This window comes from Coregonus clupeaformis, chromosome 33 (genome assembly GCF_020615455.1).
Source record: "Coregonus clupeaformis isolate EN_2021a chromosome 33, ASM2061545v1, whole genome shotgun sequence".
Lineage (NCBI taxonomy): Eukaryota > Metazoa > Chordata > Actinopteri > Salmoniformes > Salmonidae > Coregonus > Coregonus clupeaformis.
Window position 1 is genome coordinate 41,712,405 of NC_059224.1, and position 19,851 is coordinate 41,732,255.

Sequence of the window (19,851 nt, forward strand, 5' to 3'; positions counted from 1 at the left end):
GATGCTCAGGCTCGTCTTCATCTTTTGAAAACTGTACTGTTGCTTTAAAGTGTGGCAGGCTGCCCTGTTGCTGTGCTGGAAACCCCGTACTGACTTTCTGAAGGGACCCCAAGATGGCTGAATGCACACAGGGGGGGTAGTTAGCAATGATCTAAGCAATATGATGGAAATTAATGGTAAATAACGTTAGTATGTGAAACATAACATTGAGGGAGTTATACGATTACAGCTGGTTGATCTGCCTAATTTTGGAATACAAGAATACCTCGTAAGGACAGAGACTGGTCTCTCGGAGGCCCAGAGCCAGAACATGGCGGAACACTTGGGAAAGAAGTAGCTAGCAGCTAACGTTAGCTAGCGTATTATCAAGAGACACATAGCTAGCTGATCAGAAACGTCGGGGGCTATATTGAACGACACTGGTGGTAAACGGGCAATAATGTAACCGATGCATGGTATTTGTCGCTATTTAACAATTTACTGTTTTCATAAGATGTTTAATGTAGCTAGGCAGTTAGCCGACTGGCTAGCTAACTTGCTAGGTAGCTAGCTAGTCCGTTACAATAGCTAGCATACAGCAATCATCTCACTGTAGCTGAAGTCAGAGGATATAGCCAGGTGAACTTACCTGAATGTTTCCAATTGAAATATTGTCGTCATACGTATTAGTTAGTCTGATTGTACTGTTTATATAGTTTCTGAGGGAGAATGCGTACCTAACTAGCACTAGGAAAACTAGCAAGTCTGTTAAACAGCGCGAATTGACGCGTCGTGCATTTCTAGTCTGCGCAAGACATGTTTTGTGGAAGCCAGTTAGTTATCTGTAGGAAGTTACAATTAGCGAACAGCCAAACCTAAGTAATCTAGCTACTGTTTGAAAGTGGATCTAGTTATCCTCATACAAGGCAGTCGGTAGAGTTGCGGCGCGGGGGAAAGCGGTCACGACCACCTGCCAAGATGACGGATACCCGCCGCCGAGTCAAAGTTTATACTCTTAACGAGGACAGACAATGGGACGACCGCGGCACGGGACACGTCTCCTCTGGTTATGTGGAGAGGCTGAAAGGCATGTCTCTGCTGGTGCGAGCGGAGAGCGATGGTGAGTCAGGTATAAGTATTGTTACTACTCTAATACTCACAACCATTGATTGAAACTCTTTGTTCTGATCATTTCATGAATCATTATGTTGTTGATAACACCTAACTAGCTAGCAGTAAACAAACTAACGTTATATAGTTTTTGTGGACATTTAGGATAGTTTTGTGTACTATTATGAAGACTGTCAAAAAAGGAGCCTTTATCTAGTGAGTGGGTGGTCCACTAAGTCCTTGAGGTCATATACAAGGCACTAACCCTGAATCCCCATAATGTGCACTGAAAGACCAAAAAACATAGCTAGATGGGATCATGGAATGTCCCCCATCTCTTTCCTCCACAGTTGTATTGAGCCAGCCCGCTGTTGTAAACATTGCTCAGTCCAAGAAGTCTGTCATCGCCTTGCACTTGTGCCTTGTTGAAAACAATTGTGAACTCTGAGAAATACGATGTAAAATCATGAAGTCAGTGATCTTCAGGGTGGAAAGTCGGAGCTCTAGAAAAAGGCCTGAGTTCCCGAGTTGGGATTCCAAGTTGGATGACTGTTCAAATCGAGTGTTCCCAGTGGGAACTCGTTTTTTCTGAGGTCTCAGTTGTTTTGAATGCGGCATTACATAACCACACTGTCCTCACAGCCTCCCAAAGAGGCGCCGAGATACACAACTCCCAATTTAGCGCCTCTACTGTCCTGTTACAGCAGTAAGCTGCCTCCGCTTTCAAAGTCTTTGTGCAAACTGCGAAACCGGATGTTCGTTGTTAGTGTAATAACTTACTGTGTTTTTTCTCATCCCACAGGTTCCCTACTGCTCGAGTCAAAAATCAACCCAAACACAGCCTACCAGAAACAACAGGTCAGTCACTTGCTTGATGAAGACACTTGAATGTTAGCATAATGTGGTCTATGACCTGGGCTGTGTTCATTGGGCACCAAACGGAAGAAACCGGACTGAAACTGGGATTATTTTCCCTGACCTGGTCCCGTAAGAAATGTCTGTTTTGCGTTTTCAGACACTGCATGCCCTAATGAACACGTGACTAGTGTTTTTTTCCCTTCAGGACACGTTGATAGTGTGGTCGGAGGCTGAGAACTATGACCTGGCCCTCAGCTTCCAGGAAAAGGCCGGCTGCGATGAGATCTGGGAGAAAATCTGTCAGGTTGGTAACTTATATTCCTGTGTGTGTTTGTTTGTGTGTAAGTTAAGTGTATTTATAAGTTCAAGGTGAAACATGCTCAACTCTGTCTTGTGCCTAGAAGCCCCAAATCCCCAAATAATGAAGTAAAATAGGTTAGCTCTCACTTGACAAAGTGACAGCAGATACTTTGATTTTGAAAATCAAAGTATGGTTTAAAAGTAGGATCATGCTTGTTCTTGTTTAACTAATTTCTTCATGCATTGTGTTTTGGCTCGTGTCTCTCTGTTCTCTCTCCCCCATGTTGTGTTGTTATAACTCATTGGTTTGTGCATGTGATTTTTGACTTCTCTGTCTGTCTTCACCATCTCCACCAGGTCCAGGGCAAGGACCCGTCAGTGGACATCACACAAGAGCTGGTGGACGAGTCGGAGGAGGAGCGCTTTGACGACATGTCCTCCCCAGGCCTCGAGCTCCCTCCCTGCGAGCTGGGCCACCTTGAGGAGCTTGCCGAACTCGTTGCCTCCTCCCTCCCCTCCCCCTTACGCCGCGAGAAACTCGCCCTGGCCGTGGAGAACGAGGGCTACATCCGCAAGCTCCTGGAGCTCTTCCGCCAGTGCGAGGACCTGGAGAACGCCGACGGCCTCCACCACCTCTACGAGATCGTCAAGGGCATCTTCCTGCTGAACCGCACGGCCCTCTTCGAGGTCATGTTCTCTGAGGAGTGCATCATGGATGTGATTGGCTGCCTGGAGCACGACCCTGCGCTGGGAGGGTTGCCGCGGCGCCACCGTGACTTCCTCACCAAGACGGCGCGCTTTAAGGAGGTCATCCCCATCGGTGACCCCGAGCTGCGGGCCAAGATCCACCAGACGTACCGCGTGCAGTACATCCAGGACATGGTGCTGCCCACACCGTCGGTGTTCGAGGAGAACATGCTCTCCACACTGCACTCGTTCATCTTCTTCAACAAGGTGGAGATTGTGGGTATGCTGCAGGTGAGGTCTGGGGCGTAGGGAACGCACACATAGTAGAATACACATGCAAGTAGGGTTGGGTGGTATCCAAATTTTCATTCTGTTCCTGTACCGTACTGGGGTATATGTTATTACCGTCAGTGTACACAAGGGGCGCTGTTTCTTTCCAAATGTGTTTGTGTAGAGCCATCTGTGGAAACGCAAGAGTGTTTGGTAAATGAGTTATGCCACAGATAGAACAATGAGCCAGATGTTTCACTGTATGTATAAATCTGAAGCATCTGGTTGGCATTTCCACTCACCACCAAATATGGTGATGAGAGGAAGCCCAGTGGCCGGCAGTGGGAGAAGATGGAGAAAGATGAATTTTTCCGATATTCTGCTAATTTTCTCATCAATGAAACATTTGATCTCAATACAGTTTTCTGTTCCCAAAACTAGAATCTGTTACGAACAAAGTGGACTACGTTTTGTAGACTTTTAAAGTTTTACAAAATGTGCATTGTTTAGGAGTGCAAGGGCCAATTGAGTTATTGCACTTGCACACTTCAGAGTAGGCGTTCCCTAACAGAAATATGCAAATACAAGCTAGACTGCGCCAATAGGATCTCGCTAGCTCGTGCTTGGCTCTGCCCACCACCTTGCTTGTTCTTCTCACTGATTCATTTGCTCCCATTGGAAACGACTGGTCGTGGTCTATCTTGGGTTACTTATAAAAAATATTTGGTTACGCTGCTTGATGGAAACAGACACATAGACGGGTTGGTTGTTTTGCAACAAAACCGATGTGTGCGCAACTATGGGGCAAAACAGACTGGGTTGGTTTAGATTGTTGACAACATGTAAACCAGTGGTCACCAACCACTGGTTTACCAACCAAGTCAAGATCACTTTCTGAGTCAAAATGCAAGCTGAGATCTACCGCTCAATAAAAAAAAAAAAACATGAATTAAAAACATAAGCCTATGCAACATTAACCAATTAAAAACAGTTCGGTAGCAATGAGGTTTGTGCAGTAGGCTATAGGCCCAATACATTACTGCATATTGGGTATGCTTGAATTGGCCTGCCAATGTTCTTCTCAGACCATTTTGAAATAATATTTAAAAAATGTTGGTATATGATCACACTGTTAATAGATAATTTGGTGTATTACTTGTGAGGCACAACTAAGTAAACATGATTAGCTTTTTTTTTTACTGGACTGATGGCCTGCATCTGATGGTCAGTCTAAGAGGAGGGAGGGAAGGAGCAGCGTTGAGGCTGCCTCTCACCAGACTCACCGTCCCTCCGCTGAGCAAAGGGGACACAGTCTTCCAGCTGATCGCAAAACTCAAGTCGCACTGCATTATTTCTGCCTCATGCACCAATTCATGTTACTCCTATGACCAGAGAAAGTGAAATATTCCTCGATATTAAATAAGACAAGCTGGTAATAAAAACAACGCAAGCTTTATCGGAACACTTTGCTATACTCATTAATTGCAGCTGCAGTGCTGGTTGTAGCATGTGGAAGTAGGGAGAAGGTGCATTTTATGCCTTATGAAAGTGTCGACAGTGCTGAATAATAACTTAAACATGAACTTACAAATAAAAACAGCAGCTCTTTGATGTATTCGTTGAGTCTCTCTAGTCATGGTTTTAAAGGTTTTTTAAATATCACAGTGTCAACTTTGCTGTGCATCCAAGGCTTCTTTTTACAGTCTATGGCTTGAGGAAAAACTGCAGACACGGTTATCTGATTGGCCAGCGGTAGGCCTATAGGTCCACTTGATTTTCTACCTTCAGACACATAACATTGTTAAAAATGGGAACACTTTGCCTTCCCGTGCAAGGGCTGCTAATCAAGTACACCTACCGCCAACTACGAAGAAAAAAAATAAGGAACGCAAGGCTTTATCGTTGAGGATTATAACAGAAATGTTTGGTGATCGACTAGGAATGCCTTAGAGATCGACCTGTTGGTGACCACTGATATAAACTATCTTTTGTCTCCAAATGTTTACTGAAAATATTAATGCACTAAACAAAAATATAAACGGAACATGTAAAGTGTTGGTCCCATGTTTCATGAGCTGAAATAAAAGATCCGAGAAATATTCCATTTGCACAAAAAGCTTATTTCTCTCAATTTCTGTACCGTTTTTGCATCCCTGTTAGTGAGCATTTCTCCTTTGCCAAAATAATCCATCCACCTGACAGGTGTGGCATATTAACAAGCTGCTTAAACCGCATGGTCGTTACACAGGTGCACCTTGTGCTGGGGACAATAAAATACCACTCTAATGTGCAGTTTTGTCACACAACACAATGCCACAGATGTGTTGTGTTTTGAGGGAGTGCGCAATTGGCATGCTGACTGCAGGAATGTCCACCAGAGCTGTTGCAAGATAATTGAATGTTAATTTCTCTACCATAAGCCACCTCCAACGTCGTTTCAGAGAATTTGGCAGTATGTCCAACCGGCCTCACAGCCGCAGACAATATGTATCCAGCAACTTCGCACAGCCATTGAAGAGGAGTGGGACAACATTCCACATGCCACAATCAACAGCCTGATCAATTCTATGTGAAGATGTCTTGCTACATGAGGAAAATGGTGGTCACACCAGATACTGACTGGTTTTCTGATTAAAAAAAAAAAGGTATCTGTGACCAACAGATGCATATCTGTATTCCCAGCTGTGAAATCCATATATTAGAACCTAATGAATTTATTTCAATTGACTGATTTCCTTATATGAACTGTAACTCTGTAAAATCTTTGAAATTGTTGCATGTTGCGTTTATATTTTTGTTCAGTATACGTTTGCACAATGGGTGCTTGTCTCTTAAATAAATTGTTACAGTTGTTGGTTAGCTAGCTAGTGTTTTTTTTGCCATATTAGCATTGCCATAATCAGTCAAAACACCTCAAAGTAAGAACAAGATACAACTAGCTGAAACGAGCCACCGACGATTACCCACATGGCAGCTTCTTGTAATTTTGGCTAGCCATCTGACAATTCAGAATCATAACAAAGCACGGCTTCTGGCCCCATGGATGTGCGTACATAATTTTCGTGACGTTGTCAGCCAATCCGTCTATGGGTCGTGTTCATCAGAAACCAAATGGAAGAAAACTGACTGAAGCAGGAAGACCCCAGCTGGGCATGTCCAATAAGAAAAACTCAGTTTTCCGCTGTGTGCCTTAATTAACAAGACCCTGGTTAACACGATACAGGTACACACTATGTGAAGGTCTGACTGAAAGGAAACATGGTAAAACTGTTGTCATAACGACTTCTCATAAAGGTCCTTTATCTAGAGGCTACTGTTTTGAATGTCCTCTCACGGCTCTGACCTGGCCAGTCTGTCACCTGCAAGTCAGGGTTGTGTTCAGAAGGCACAAAAAGCAAAACATTTTCCAATGGAAAATTCATGAGCGTTCTGATTGAACAAGGACAGGTAGTACCTCCTGTTTCAAAATGTTTTCTCCTGTTTCGTGCCTACTGAAACAACCCTAGAGTCGGGAATGGTGGGACAGCTAAACATCAGTAGACCAACTGCCAAAATGTCTGAAATTGAACGCTATAGTGCAGTGACACAAGCGACAGCTAGAAATTGCCTTCATAGGCACATCTCTAGGATCAGCTTAGTGTCCATGAGCAACTTTATCCCGTTATTCTCCATCTCATCTTTCATGTTCTCTTCTTTTTTCTCTCCTCCCTCGGTCAGGACGATGAGAAGTTCCTGACTGACCTCTTTGCACAGCTCACAGATGAGGCTACAGACGATGACAAGAGACACGAACTGGTACGCCAACTGACAGCAGCACAAACACAACTGTTGTTTGTTTACCTGACCAACACTACAAATATCACCACCTTCCTTACACCCTGTATTCTTTCATTTTTATATGTTTATTAGACCTATGTTTCTAGGGATGTAACGATTCACCCGATACGCGTCGGTCCACAGTTCAAATGTGTATCGGTCTGCGGGAGCCCAATCCCGATTCAAACGTAAAGAATCGCCGGTCCAGTAATGGTTTTTACTTGTTTTATTCCAAAAATACCTCTTATCTCTTGTGACTGAATTGATGCGTCCTCTCCTTCAGTTCATTAGCCTATCAAAGTGTTATGCATGTAACAACATACGACTGTCAGATAACAACTGTGCGCACGCCGCACAGTGCGGGAGACAGCTGCTCACCCCAACGAGAGGTAGGCCTATCCCTGTTCTAGGCTATTCGTACGTCTCCGTGGCACCTTCAGCATTGATGCTTGTAAAATGGCTTTTGCATTGTCAAATCATAGGCTTTATTAGTTGAGTGACAACCAATGTAATTTGCTGAGTCATTGTTACCATTACCAAATGCGCTGTAGAAATTGTTTTTTTACCAGGGTTGTGTAGCCTACCGGAGTGGACGCAACTCACATCCAACTGCTGATTTGGGGTTTTCAATCATTAAGATTTAGATTGTTCAGGTTCACCATAAGAAGTAGTTTTGTTTGTTCTGCTTTAAACAGTGTATTTGGTCATTTTTACATGACCAGGGTCATTTCATAAAGGACATCAATAATTTTTATGAGCTGTGCATGGTCACATTCATTGGTCAGACCGGGATAAAATCCAAAATTGCATTATATTAATTGGTTACATTTCTAAAGATAAATATGGACATAGTACTAGCTCTCAAAATGTTTCATCTGCAGAAATGTTAAGTTAATCAGTGGGTGATGGTGATTTCAGATAAAAACAAAAAAAAGTGGGGTGGTATATCTGATAGTGGGGTGGTAGATGCTCAGCCTGTCCTATGGCTCAGCTCAGGTGCCTACACCCACACACACACACACTGAGGGCCACGCAGCTTAAGCCGAAAGTACACTACACACTTTTGTCCCTGATTTAGCTGTGCCAGACACGTTTTTTGAAATCGGGGATAGAAATTCCCCAAGTCGTTGCCAACTCGGGACCCGCGGCTGTCACTGACACTTGTTTAATGTGATCGGGTCAGAGACGCAATCAGAGGGCTACCGATCTTGTCTTTCAGCAGTCCCAGACGTCCCGATATTTTCAAAGCTGTTTGATTTTATCTGCACAAAATCTGCAATGTTCTTGGGTTGCACATCTCACACTACATGTTTTGAGAACGGTGATCAGCAATAGCCAATGAGAGCTCGCCAGAGAAGAAGCCAGTTGACGTTGTTTCGCATTACCCAGAATGTGTAGACTCGAGCAGGAGTGATGACTAGTAGTGCTTTTGTACTTGCCTTTAACCAAAGCCAAAGTGTCAAATTTGCAATGTTATTCAATTCAAAATGTTGCCTACAAATTTCAACTCTATGTCAAGCGTGAATGTCTGACTGAAAACCTTTTTTGAGGCTGCTTTGAGCCACAGCCTGTTTTAGCCACGTTAACAATCGAATCACATCACATTATTGTTTTCACGAGACAGTGTGGTGGTATGGAGAATCTTCACGACCAAGTGAAGAGTTGTAGTGTTTGACACCCCGTCTGTCCCAGAGGGGTTAGTGTGCACACCACTACGTTGGCAAGACAAGAAACTACAGGAATGACGGTCGTTTAATGTGAGAGGCTCAGCGATGTTAGGATTTTGAAAGTCGTGTAGTGTACACCCGGCATTAGAGAAGTCATCTCAGACAGATCCAGCTGCTGATCTCCCATCAGCAGCAGATATTCATTTCAAATGGAAAAAAGAATGGGTTCATGCAAAAAGCATTTGTTTCCAACCAAATCGCATCAATTTGTTCCCCTAATCAAACCGAATCGTTTAAAAGTAAAACGTATCGTTCCTGTATCGTAGCCCATGTATCTAGATGCGTATCGAATTGTTCATGAAAGGAGAGATGCACATACTTATGTTTCCTGGTCCTGGGGATGCAGCACATTGTTTGTTTTGCCCTAGCACTCACACACTTCATTCAAATAATCAACTCATCATTAAGCCTTTAGTTAAGGGGTGTCAAACGCATTCCATGGAGAGTTTGCAGGTTTTCCCTTGTACTTGATCGATCATTTAAGGTGATTGATTAGTTAGGAACTCCCGTCACCTGGTTGTCTAGGTCTTAATTGGACATGAATTGAAAGGAAATAACAAATACCAGCAGACACTCGGACATCCATGGATTGAGTTTGAAACCTCTGCTTTAGTTGAGTTGGGTGGTCCTCTGTAGCTCAGCTGGTAGAGCACGGCGCTTGTAACGCCAAGGTAGTGGGTTCGATCCCCGGGACCACCCATACACAAAAATGTATGCACGCATGACTGTAAGTCGCTTTGGATAAAAGCGTCTGCTAAATGGCATATTATTATTATTATTATTATTGAATCAGCTGTGTTAGTGCTAGGGCGAAAACAAAAATGTCCGCCCCCAGAACTGGGATTGGGAGAGACTGCATTAGACAACAAACATAAAAACACACATAGCAAACGAGACATGCAAATGAAATAATTGAGGATGATGCCAAAACGTCTTACTTAGGCTGGTCCTAGTAAGTTAGTCATTGGCTAACACAAAGCATTGTTTTCCCCACAGGTAAACTTCCTTAAGGAGTTCTGCGCCTTCTCACAAACATTACAACCTCAAAACAGAGACACCTTCTTCAAGACTCTGTCGAACATGGGCATTCTCCCTGCACTAGAGGTTATACTGGTGAGTGCCCACACACACAAGCCCTAGCCCCTACCTCATAACCCCTAGGCACTTGTGTAAATTCCACCTCGTCAATTTGAGGGCAAGGTGGACCATATTGCTTATACCTATTACCTACACAGTTCTTTCAGATCTACATTGATGGAATATTATACTCATAAATTCAGACTGCTTTGTATTTCTTAGCTGTCTTTTACAGTGTTATTCTACTCTGTTCTGATCCTTCATATTCGATTCCATTGTCTTCTGTGACTGTCGTGAATGTTGTGTGTGTGCGCGTGCCATCAGGGGATGGATGATGTGCAGGTGCGTGGCGCAGCCACCGATATCTTCTCCTATCTGGTGGAGTACAACCCCTCTATGGTACGAGAGTTTATCATGCAGGAGTCCCAGCAGAACGACGACGTAAGTACAGCTCTCTTACCTATACCTATATATGCAGTAGGACAACAGAGATATGAATTTCAGAGTTTCAGACTATGGAAATGGGACGTATATTAAACGCAAAACAACTGACTTCTGTAGGCTACAGATAGACAAATGTAAACAGCCTAAAATGAACACCTGCCAAATGCGGGTCGATTTTGGCATTGGCGGGTAAGATGTCGATTTTACCAGCGACGTTGGCGGGTGGTCAGGGTGTGAGCATTTCACTCACATTTGTGAATAAAAACAGTCAAGTATGATCACATTTATAGTAAAATAAATGCTACAGTAGCTGTTTTCAAAGTATTTTTGCCGTTTTGTTTCATAGCTGGTAAATGAATCGCACAAGGTCAAAGAACTACTAATCCTATATAGCCTATCCCCATCTCACGCTGCAGCACTGCCTGGCTGGGGGCTGTGGGTACGTGAAGAGTGGAGTGAATGATTCATTTTTAGAAGCAGGCATAAAAGTAGGTTGTTTTTCAATGTTTGAGTTTCAACTGCTAGGGAAGAGAAGACAACGCTTCTAATAGTCTGATTCAATCTCACAGGCACAAATGAGGTGCGTTACCACGGTAACCTCCCGCACTTAAAGGGACAAGTGAAAATGTATGTTCAAAGACTCAGGTCACAAAAAATTAAATTATATAATATAACACATTTTACTTATTACTAGTAATACGCTATTACAGAGCATGCTCATCAGTTTTTTTGTGTTTTGTTGGTGTAATTTTAGCGAAAATTCTTTTAATTGTGTCTGGTAGATTTTTATATCTACCTGCCACAGTGGCTGGTGGGCCAAAAATAACATTTTAGGCCCTGAATGTAAATGCTGCTTGTGTGTGCTAAAACACATCAGACATTTACAGTATTCGTCTTGGCCTAAATTAAAATGCATGTAAACATGCAATCAATATTTATTATGGAGGTTTGATCCGTTTAAGTGAATTTTAAGGTTAAACGTTTCAGTGTTCTGATCAGCGATCGACCTCCTTTCCCGACGTGTTAATATGTCTGAGGTCCTACCGTATGGTAATTTAAGCCGTTTCTTAAGAACATCTTGCTTCTGCCCCTTGAGGCGTTGCAGTCCGACTGTGACAGAGCTTAATGTAGGTATCACGATACTAAGATACCAGATTTTCCATAGGAAAACGGAAAGCAGACTAAACACTTTGGTCCTTAAAAAAAAAACTGCTTTATGTCAAATGTAGTGTACTATAGCTTGGAAAATAAACATGTGATTCTGGGTGACAACATCAGGCTGCTTATTTCCAACATTAGGACTGTTTTCCTCAGGAAATGTTGTCCGCTTCATGTTTTGTTTCCTTGCCAAGATACCTTTGAGTATCGCAGTACTGGTATCTGACAACCCTACCGGGTCCTAGAACTGTGGGGCTCGGAGTGATTGACAGCAAAGTCACATGGCCATCTGAGAAAATAAAAGAAAAACTTATTGCACTGCTTTTTTTTTTTTTATAAACACTAAACATGAAAGTAACTGGATAGTTAGTGGTCTTATTTTGTGGCTTCATTTTATTCTTTACTCAATGTTTCATTCAGATCTTAGTGCACAATTGTCATAAAGGTGTCAGGGATATTATTGCCATTGAAATCTTTGAGCGGGCCATCTTACCGTTTTTTTGGGGGGGGGCCGCCTAAGTCCAAACAGGGTAAGAAAACAACGTTGTTTAAATGAAATAAAAAAATATATGGAAACAACTAAAAACATGTAGAAAGTATGTAGAAAAGATAATTGATAGATATATATATATATATACACACACACACACACACACACACACACAAAAAAAATATATATATGTATATATATAAACATACAAACATACAGTGCCTTCGGAAAGGATTCAGACCCCTTTTTCCACATTTTGTTAGGTTACAGCGTTATTCTAAAATTGATTAAATTGTTTTTTTCTCATCAATCTACACACAATACCTCATAATGAGAAAGCAAAAGCAGGTTTTTAGATTTTTTTGCTAATTTATAATAATAAAAAAACCCTGAAATATCACATTTACATAAGTATTCAGACCCTTTACTCAGTACTTTGTTGAAGCACCTTTGGCAGCGATTACAGTCTCGAGTCTTCTTGGGTATGACACTACAAGCTTGGCACAGCTGTATTTGGGGAGTTTCTCCCATTCATCTCTGCAGAGCCTCTTAAGCTCTGTCAGGTTGGATGGGGAGCGTCGCTGCACAGCTATTTTTAGGTCTCTACAGAGATGTTCGATCAGGTTTAAGTCTGGGCTCTGGCTGGGCCACTTAAGGACATTCAGAGACTTGTCCCGAAGCCACTCCTGCGTTGTCTTGGCTGTGTGCTTAGGGTCATTGTCCTGTTGGAAAGTGAACCTTCGCCCCAGTCTGAGGTCCTGAGAGCTCTGGAGCAGGTTTTCATCAAGGATCTCTCTGTACTTTGCTCCGTTTATCTTTGCCTCAATCCTGACTAGTCTCCCAGTCTCTGCCGCTGAAAAACATCCCACCAGCATGATTCTGCCACCACCATGCTTTATAGTAGGGATGGTGCCAGGTTTCCTCCAGACGTGACGCTTGACATTCAGGCCAAAGAATTCAATCTTGGTTTCATCAGACCAGAGAATCTTGTTTGTTATGGTCTGAGAGTCTTTAGGTGCCTTTTGGCAAACTCCAAGCGGGCTGTCATGTGCCCTTTACTGAGGAGTGGCTTCCGTCTGGCCACCCTACCATAAAGGCCTGATTGGTGGAGTACTGCAGAGATGGTTGTCCTTCTGGAAGGTTCTCCCATCTCCACAGAGGAACTCTAGAGCTCTGTCAGAGTGACCATCGACCACCTCCCTGACCAAGGCCCTTATCCCCCGATTGCTCAGTTTGGGTGCCAGCTCTAGGAAGGGTCTTGGTGGTTCCAAACTTCTTCCATTTAAGAATGATGGAGGCCACTGTGTCCTTTGGGATCTTCAATGCTGCAGAAATGTTTTGGTACCCTTCCCCACATCTGTGCCTCGACACAATCCTGTCTCGACGCTCTATGGACAATTCCTTCGACCTCATGGCTTGGTTTTTGCTCTGACATGCACTGTCAACTGTATGACCTTATATAGACAGGCATGTGCCTTTCCAATCATGTCCAATCAATTTAATTTATCACAGGTGGACTCCAATAAAGTTGTAGAAACATCTAAAAAATGATCAATGGAAACAGGATGCACCTGAGCTAAATTTTCGAGTCTCATAGCAAAGGGTCTGAATACTTATGTAAATACGGTATTTATGTTTAATTTGTAATACATTAACAAAAATGTCTAAACCTTGTTTCACTTTGTCATTCTGGGGTATTGTGTGTAGATTGCTGGGAATGTCTGTTTATTTAATCCATTTTAGAATAAGGCTGTAACGTAACAAAATGTGGGAAAAGTCATGGTGTCTGAATACTTTCCGAAGGCACTGTATGTATATATACATACATACATACATACATACATACATACTTTACATACATACACTACCAGTCATAAGTTTATAAATATAAAATATATTTTGATTTGTTTAACACTTGTTTTGGTTACTACTTGATTCCATATGTGTTATTTCGATGTCTTCACTATTATTATACAATGTAGAAAATAGTAAAAATTAAGAAAAACCCTTGAATGAGTAGGTGTGTCTAAACTTTTGATTGGTACTGTATATACATAATATAATCTTATGAGAACTAACCAGGGTTCTAGGCTAACTTTTTCTACTGGTGGCACTGGTGCTACAGTCTTTTTCAGTTGATGGCACCAGCAGATGATTTGGTCGCATCAGTGAATAATGACCTGACCTGTGTCCCATAATGTACCTGCATTCCAAACAGAACCAGGCTAATAATGACCAGCAATCTTTTAACTTAGCATGCCCTTGCAGGACTTGACATTCAGGTAAATTTGCAAGTGAAACACCGGGCCAGTGCCAACTGAAAGCTACTGGCCCAAATGAAAATGATTATTGTACGGGAAAGCGGATGATGCGCGCATGATTTAAATGTTATCTTTAATTTACGGGCTGAGCAAGTAGCCAATAGTCTATAATGACCTACCCTCCATACAAAAATAATTACATTTTAACTTGACAATATCATATTTATACTGAACAAAAATATAAACAATATGCAACAATGTCATAGATTTTACTGAGTTACAGTTCATATAAGGAAATTAGTCAATTGAAATACATTCAATGGCTTTCACGTGACTGGGAATACAGGTATGCATTTGTTGGTGACAGATACATTAAGGTAGGGGCGTGGATCAGAAAACCATGCAGTATATGGTGTGACTACGATTTGCCTCATGTAGCGAGACACCTCTCCTTCGCATATAGGTGATAAGGCGGTTGAATGGCTCGGTGAAATTATGGATATTAGAAGTAACTGGAACACGCTGTCATACACGTCGATCCAGAGCATCCCAAACATGCTCAATGGGTGACATGTCTGGTGAGTATGCAGGCCATGGAAGAACTGGGACAATTGTGTATCTTCGTTGTCTAGTTTATGCCTGCCCATACCATAATCCCACCGCCACCATGGGGCACTCTGTTAACAACATTGATTTCAGCAAACGGCTCGCCCACATGACGCCATACAGATGGTCTGCGGCTGTTAGGCCGGTTGAACGTACTGCCAAATTCTATAAAACGACATTGGAGGTGGCTTATGGTAGAAAAATTTACATTCAATTCTCTTGCAACATCTCTGGTAGTCAGCATGCCAATTGTATGCTCCCTCAAAACATCTGTGTCATTGTGTTGTGTGACAAAACTGCACATTTTAGTGGCCTTTTATTATTCCCAACACAAGGTGCAGCTGTGTAATGATCATGCTGTTTAATCAGTTGCTTGATATCCCACAGCTTTCAGGTGAATGGATTATCTTTGCAACAGAGAAATGCTCACTAACAGGGATGTTAACAAATGTATGCAGAAAATATGAGAGAAATAAGCTTTGTGTGTGTGGAAAATATCTGGGATCTTTTATTTCAGCTCATGATACATGGGACCAACACTTTACATATTGCGTTCATATTTTTGTTCAGTTTGATTGTTTGAAGGGGGAAAATAAAACCTTTGGCACTCTGAAAAGGGTGTTATTGTCAGCGATTTTGAACAGTCAGTCTACATTTGTAGGGCCCTATAAAATCAATTTAATCTTTTGGTAAATTCAGTTTTCCTGGTTTAGTTTTTCCCGGTTTCTGAGTTTTCAAAAAAATTTCAGGTTTTCACTCAATCACATTTCTTTATTGGAAAAACGACAAAAAAGTGGATGTTCTAAGTCCACAACAATGCTTAAACCACATCAGGAGACTACTTTTAAGGTCTGGGAGCAATACTTTTTTTTAGGGGGAGTGTGTAGTTGCCCTTTTATTCAATTGTTCACTTAGCAAGATACCGTTGTTTAGCTAGCAGTGGTTTTGTACTGTACAATGTACATTGTAGGCTACATGTGATTGCAGAGTTCGCAAAACAAAAGACCCACAATTGACACAAATCATCATGATAACATTCTGCCAGTTAGGCCTACTTTGCAGTCATTTACTTGGGAATGTTTTTTGCCTTTTTAGAAATGTTTCGTTCAGTCAGCGCATGAATACTGAATTGCGCATCGCATAGATTCAACCAAGACTTCGGACCAAACTTTTTGAATACATGGTTTGCATACCCATTGTTGTTTTTAAATAATGATAATAAAATGTGAACAAAAAACTAACGTGACAGCTACATTTTTTTCACTGGCACCCTAGCGACCAAAAAATATAACCCTGCTAACAATCACCAAAATAAAAGCTAGACAGCCTGCGAATTGAAAATTCCAAAAACAATGAATTTAGCAGGATTGACTTAGAGTTTTTAGCAAAAGAACATCGCATTAGCTATGGCAAAATGCATAGAATTGCAGGAAGTTAGCTTAAAAAAATTCAAACATTTCTCTACACCGGCAAGATGGGGCGCCCTTGCCCGGCCCTCTGCCACGGCCACCACCTAAGCACCTTTTTGATCCAGAAAAAACCCTGGGTGTCTTTGTTTGTGATTGTGTGTGTTGGAACATTATGAGTGGATGCATTCCAGTTCATCTGTTTTGCTGTTGCGCTGCTGTGCATTTTGGAACATTTCTATAGCCCATCAATGTGATTCATGAGCCGTTAAACACTTCTCCAGGCATTGAGATCCTGGGTCCTCTGCACAGCTCGACTGCAATAAAGATGACCTGGAACGCCACCACATATAGGTCCTCTGTAGCTCAGCTGGTAGAGCACGGCGCTTGTAACGCCAAGGTAGTGGGTTCGATCCCCGGGACCACCCATACACAAAAATGTATGCACGCACGACTGTAAGTCGCTTTGGATAAAAGCGTCTGCTAAATGGCATATTATTATTATTATGCCGCAACAAAACCGGATGTCATTGTTTTAATTTTTTTTAAATATATTATAAGCCTTTTTGGGGGACAACAAACAAAAAGCATACATAGATAAAAACAATAAACAACTTAACGTTTACAGCCATACATTTTCACAAACATTAATGACATCACAACCAATGATGTTTTTAATACTTACACCTTAATACTTATACTTCTAATTGTATTATGTTGTTTCTGTCTAGCCAGATTTAAAAAAATAAATAAAAATAAAATGATTAAGCATTTGATTCTTACATTCTCTTAACGTTGGAGGATGATTTGACTTCCAGTATTTATGTAATGGCTTCTTCAATATAAGTGACAAAAATGAAATTGTCCAACCCATTGGGTATCTCACCTCACCCCCATATGCCATGCCTTGATTAAAAGTGAATTTAGATTGTAAAACTTCTGACAGCCAGCTTTCTATCTCTGCCCATAACTTTTGGACTTTATAGCACTCCCAGAAGGCATGAATTATTTACACATTATTGGTTTTACAGTTAAAACATGACTCTGCTGTTGTGTTGTAGAATTTGTGAATTTTGTCTCTTGTATAATAAATTCTATACAGTGAGGGGAAAAAAGTATTTGATCCCCTGCTGAGTTTGTACGTTTGCCCACTGACAGAAATGATCAGTCTATAATTTTAATGGTAGGTTTATTTGAACTGTGAGAGACAGAATAACAACAACAAAATACAGAAAAACGCATGTCAAAAATGTTATAAATTGATTTGCATTTTAATGAGGGAAATAAGTATTTGAACCCCTCTCAATCAGAAAGATTTCTGGCTCCCAGGTGTCTTTTATACAGGTAACGAGCTGAGATTAGGAGCACACTCTTAAAGGGAGTGCTCCTAATCTCAGTTTGTTACCTGTATAAAAGACACCTGTCCACAGAAGCAATGAATCAATCAGATTCCAAACTCTCCACCATGGCCAAGACCAAAGAGCTCTCCAAGGATGTCAGGGACAAGATTGTAGACCTACACAAGGCTGGAATGGGCTACAAGACCATCGCCAAACAGCTTGGTGAGAAGGTGACAACAGTTGGTGCGATTATTCGCAAATGGAAGAAACACAAAAGAACTGTCAATCTCCCTCGGCCTGGGGCTCCATGCAAGATCTCACATCGTGGAGTTGCAATGATCATGAGAACGGTGAGGAATCAGCCCAGAACTACACGGGAGGATCTTGTCTGATCTCAAGTCAGCTGGGACCATAGTCACCAAGAAAACAATTGGTAACACACTACGCCTTGAAGGACTGAAATCCTGCAGCGCCCGCAAGGTCCCCCTGCTCAAGAAAGCACATATACAGGCCCGTCTGAAGTTTGCCAATGAACATCTGAATGATTCAGAGGAGAACTGGGTGAAAGTGTTGTGGTCAGATGAGACCAAAATCTTTGGCATCAACTCAACTCGCCGTGTTTGGAGGAGGAGGAATGCTGCCTATGACCCCGAGAACACCATCCCCACCGTCAAACATGGAGGTGGAAACATTATGCTTTGGGGGTGTTTTTCTGCTAAGGGGACAGGACAACTTCACCGCATCAAAGGGACGATGGACGGGGCCATGTACCGTCAAATCTTGGGTGAGAACCTCCTTCCCTCAGCCAGGGCATTGAAAATGGGTCGTGGATGGGTATTCCAGCATGACAATGACCCAAAACACACGGCCAAGGCAACAAAGGAGTGGCTCAAGAAGAAGCACATTAAGGTCCTGGAGTGGCCTAGCCACTAGCCCATATAAAATCTGTGGAGGGAGCTGTAGGTTCGAGTTGCCAAACGTCAGGCTCGAAACCTTAATGACTTGGAGAAGATCTGCAAAGAGGAGTGGGACAAAATCTCTCCTGAGATGTGTGCAAACCTGGTGGCCAACTACAAAAAACGTCTGACCTCTGTGATTGCCAACAAGTGTTTTGCCACCAAGTACTAAGTCATGTTTTGCAGAGGGGTCAAATACTTATTTCCCTCATTAAAATGCAAATCAATTTAAAACATTTTTTACATGCGTTTTTCTGGATTTTGCTGTTGTTATTCTGTCTCTCACTGTTCAAATAAACCTACCATTAAAATTATAGACTGATCATGTCTTTGTCAGTGGGCAAACGTACAAAATCAGCAGGGGATCAAATACTTTTTTCCCTCACTGTACATTAGTTTATACTGGATTAAGCATACATTTTCTTTAATTGTAATTTTGTTCGTTATGTTCCAACACTCCCTCAATCTTATGCTAATAATCAGTTATTTGTACGTCTTGGTTCCAATAGTTGATATTGTTTTCTAAGAGATTGTCAGTTGTATAGGCACTTTGCACGGTTTTGTATATCTTACCTATCATACGAGTACCTTTTTCTGACTCAAATAGGATTCCCCTATAAGCTTTCAGGTCTACATTTTTTGTACACTATAAACCTTTTTAAGTTGCATGTATTTGAAAATGTCCACATTGGTCAGTCCAAAATTGCATTTTAATTTAGTCATGGAATTATTGTATTGCCTATTACCAGTTCATTTCCGGTTTCTATGCCTTTATCAGTGAATTCTGAAAAGCTATCCAAGGATTGTTCCTTAGGGGTGTGTTTTTAGGGCGTGATATTGGTTCTTGTAAAATCTGTTTCATTTTCTTCCATGTTATAGTGTTCTTAAATATGAAGTTGTTAATGTTCTTAACTCCATCCTTTGTAAACAAAACACGTGAAAAGATTTCCCTGGTTGAGCATGCGCATCTTCAGTATGTACCCATTGTTCCTCTTTAGTGCATTTAACAATATGTCGCAGGTAAAAGCCTTGTTTGGCGATTTGATACAATTCCAAATCTAGAAGGTTAAAACCACCCTCAGATTTAGGGTCATGTAAAACTTTCCTATTTATTCTAAGTTTTATGAAGTCTCTTATGGTCCCCTGTAGCTCAGTTGGTAGAGCATGGCGCTTGCAACGCCAGGGTTGTGGGTTTGTTTCCCACGGGGGGCCAGTATGAAAAATTTATGCACTCACTAACTGTAAGTCGCTCTGGATAAGAGCGTCTGCTAAATGACTAAAATGTAAATGTAAAGAATGTTTTTGGTGGGGTAATTGGTACTACCGAAAATAAATATTAAACTTTGGTAGCCATGCAATTCTAGAG

General features: G+C 41.7%; 1 protein-coding gene across 3 annotated transcripts in view; it reads left to right on the top strand.

Moving 5' to 3' along the window:
• Window positions 1-83: 83 nt before the first annotated feature.
• Window positions 84-19,851, top strand: part of LOC121549129 (serine/threonine-protein phosphatase 4 regulatory subunit 3) — a 33,979-nt gene continuing 14,211 nt past the window's right edge. For 2 of the 3 annotated variants that reach the window (XM_041860985.2, XM_041860986.2), the window contains exons 1-7: window positions 84-1,108; window positions 1,892-1,947; window positions 2,153-2,251; window positions 2,605-3,225; window positions 6,922-6,999; window positions 9,744-9,860; window positions 10,149-10,265. In XM_041860985.2, the coding sequence (XP_041716919.1) occupies window positions 958-1,108; window positions 1,892-1,947; window positions 2,153-2,251; window positions 2,605-3,225; window positions 6,922-6,999; window positions 9,744-9,860; window positions 10,149-10,265 (1,239 nt within the window). In that variant the 5' untranslated portion in view covers window positions 84-957. The remainder of the gene's footprint in view (window positions 1,109-1,891; window positions 1,948-2,152; window positions 2,252-2,604; window positions 3,226-6,921; window positions 7,000-9,743; window positions 9,861-10,148; window positions 10,266-19,851) is intronic. The other variant, XM_041860987.2, reaches the window with a different exon arrangement.